The sequence below is a fragment of the Coptis chinensis genome, chromosome 8, assembly GCF_015680905.1.
Source record: "Coptis chinensis isolate HL-2020 chromosome 8, ASM1568090v1, whole genome shotgun sequence".
Classification (NCBI taxonomy): domain Eukaryota; kingdom Viridiplantae; phylum Streptophyta; class Magnoliopsida; order Ranunculales; family Ranunculaceae; genus Coptis; species Coptis chinensis.
The window spans coordinates 89,292,910-89,294,266 of record NC_141463.1 but is presented as its reverse complement, the minus strand read 5'-3'; the positions used below and the strand labels follow the sequence as shown (position 1 = coordinate 89,294,266).

The 1,357-nt window shown below is 35.6% G+C and overlaps 1 protein-coding gene across 1 annotated transcript; it reads left to right on the top strand.

The window, feature by feature from the left end:
- The first annotated feature begins 710 nt into the window (after positions 1-710).
- Positions 711-1,118, top strand: LOC147484105 (putative E3 ubiquitin-protein ligase ATL44). Its single transcript, XM_086579703.1, has one exon. The coding sequence runs from the start codon at positions 711-713 to the stop codon at positions 1,116-1,118; it is 408 nt and encodes a 135-aa protein (XP_086435829.1).
- Positions 1,119-1,357: the final 239 nt, after the last annotated feature.

The following is a 1,357-nucleotide window of genomic DNA, read 5'->3' as shown; positions in this document are numbered from 1 at the left end:
ATGAAGATCTTATGCAAGAATGAAGATGGCAACACACTTGGTGCAACTTTTACAAAGTTCAGAGCTTACAATGCCCAACAAGCAGAGTTTCTAGCTGATGAACTGGTCTGCAAACTTATAGCAAATTATGCTCCTACATATGCAAGATTGTCAAGTGATAACAAATTGGTTATTCAAGCTCTACAAGCAGCTCAACCCTCTGAAGACCCAGCATGATTGGATCAACTCATCTATTCTTACCAATTCTAGAAATATTCTAAGCTCTTTGCATACTTCTGTATTTTGTGTATGGTTAAGTAGAACTTAAATAGAGAGGCGCACTCAATTGCTCAATGGGCAGCCACCTCTAAAAATTTTGGTCTGTAACCCCACTTATTTTGAAAGTTAATATATAGAGTATGTTCCCATCGAAACAGCCTATCCATATTATCATCTTTACTACCCGAATTACGAATTTTAAGAATGGGCCATTTCCCATAATTACAGCGACCAACCCAAGTCCACATTACAGTAAAGACCAAATATCATAATGGACTGGAATTGGTCGGCAGAATTCCAGCCCGTAACAAACTCTATTTTGTAATTTTTGTCCAAATTATAAACGAATTTCAAATCAAACGCGTTTTTGAAGGTTTACTTACTTGTTATTCAAGTAACAAAGCATTCCTATAAATACTTCCCTTTCTTCAGAAACAAAAGTGTCTCATACGATGGACTATTTGGATGATTTTTCTGATATAGAGCAACAAATAGTAAGAGAAACAGTTTGGTTTTTTCTCAGTTTTGCAACAGAAGGAGCAGACTTGATGACACTTAAGGAGAGAATTACATGGTTAGCGACATTACGAGCAGGTGAAACAGGCGACTTCAAGTCAATACGTGCAGAAACAGAGCGTTCAGTCTATGTTTCACTGGCTAGAGAGTTGGAGAGAACAAATTTGTTGTCAGTTACGATTTTAGACAGTGATGTGTGTGCTATTTGTCATGAAGATATGGTAGAAGGAGAAGAAGCAGGATCGTTTGAATGTTTGCACGTTTTTCATGTCAAGTGTATGCATGAATGGATAATGAAAAAGCCCAACTGTCCTATGTGCAGGTTTGAGAGAGAAGTAGCTTGATTGGTAATTACATTAGAAAATTCAGAGTAGTCATGAAAATATTGTAATGTAAATTATCTAATTATTGTTCTTGAAATCTTTTGTTTTTTCAAAAATTTTAATATAATTGTTCTTGAATCATATTACAAATTCTAGACGATTTATGTTCAACAGAGAACACTTGTATTCCTTATGGTATTTACTTTCGTAAAAGCACTGTCAGGCAAGGAAACTCAGATATCAGCCAAACAAGAGGTATC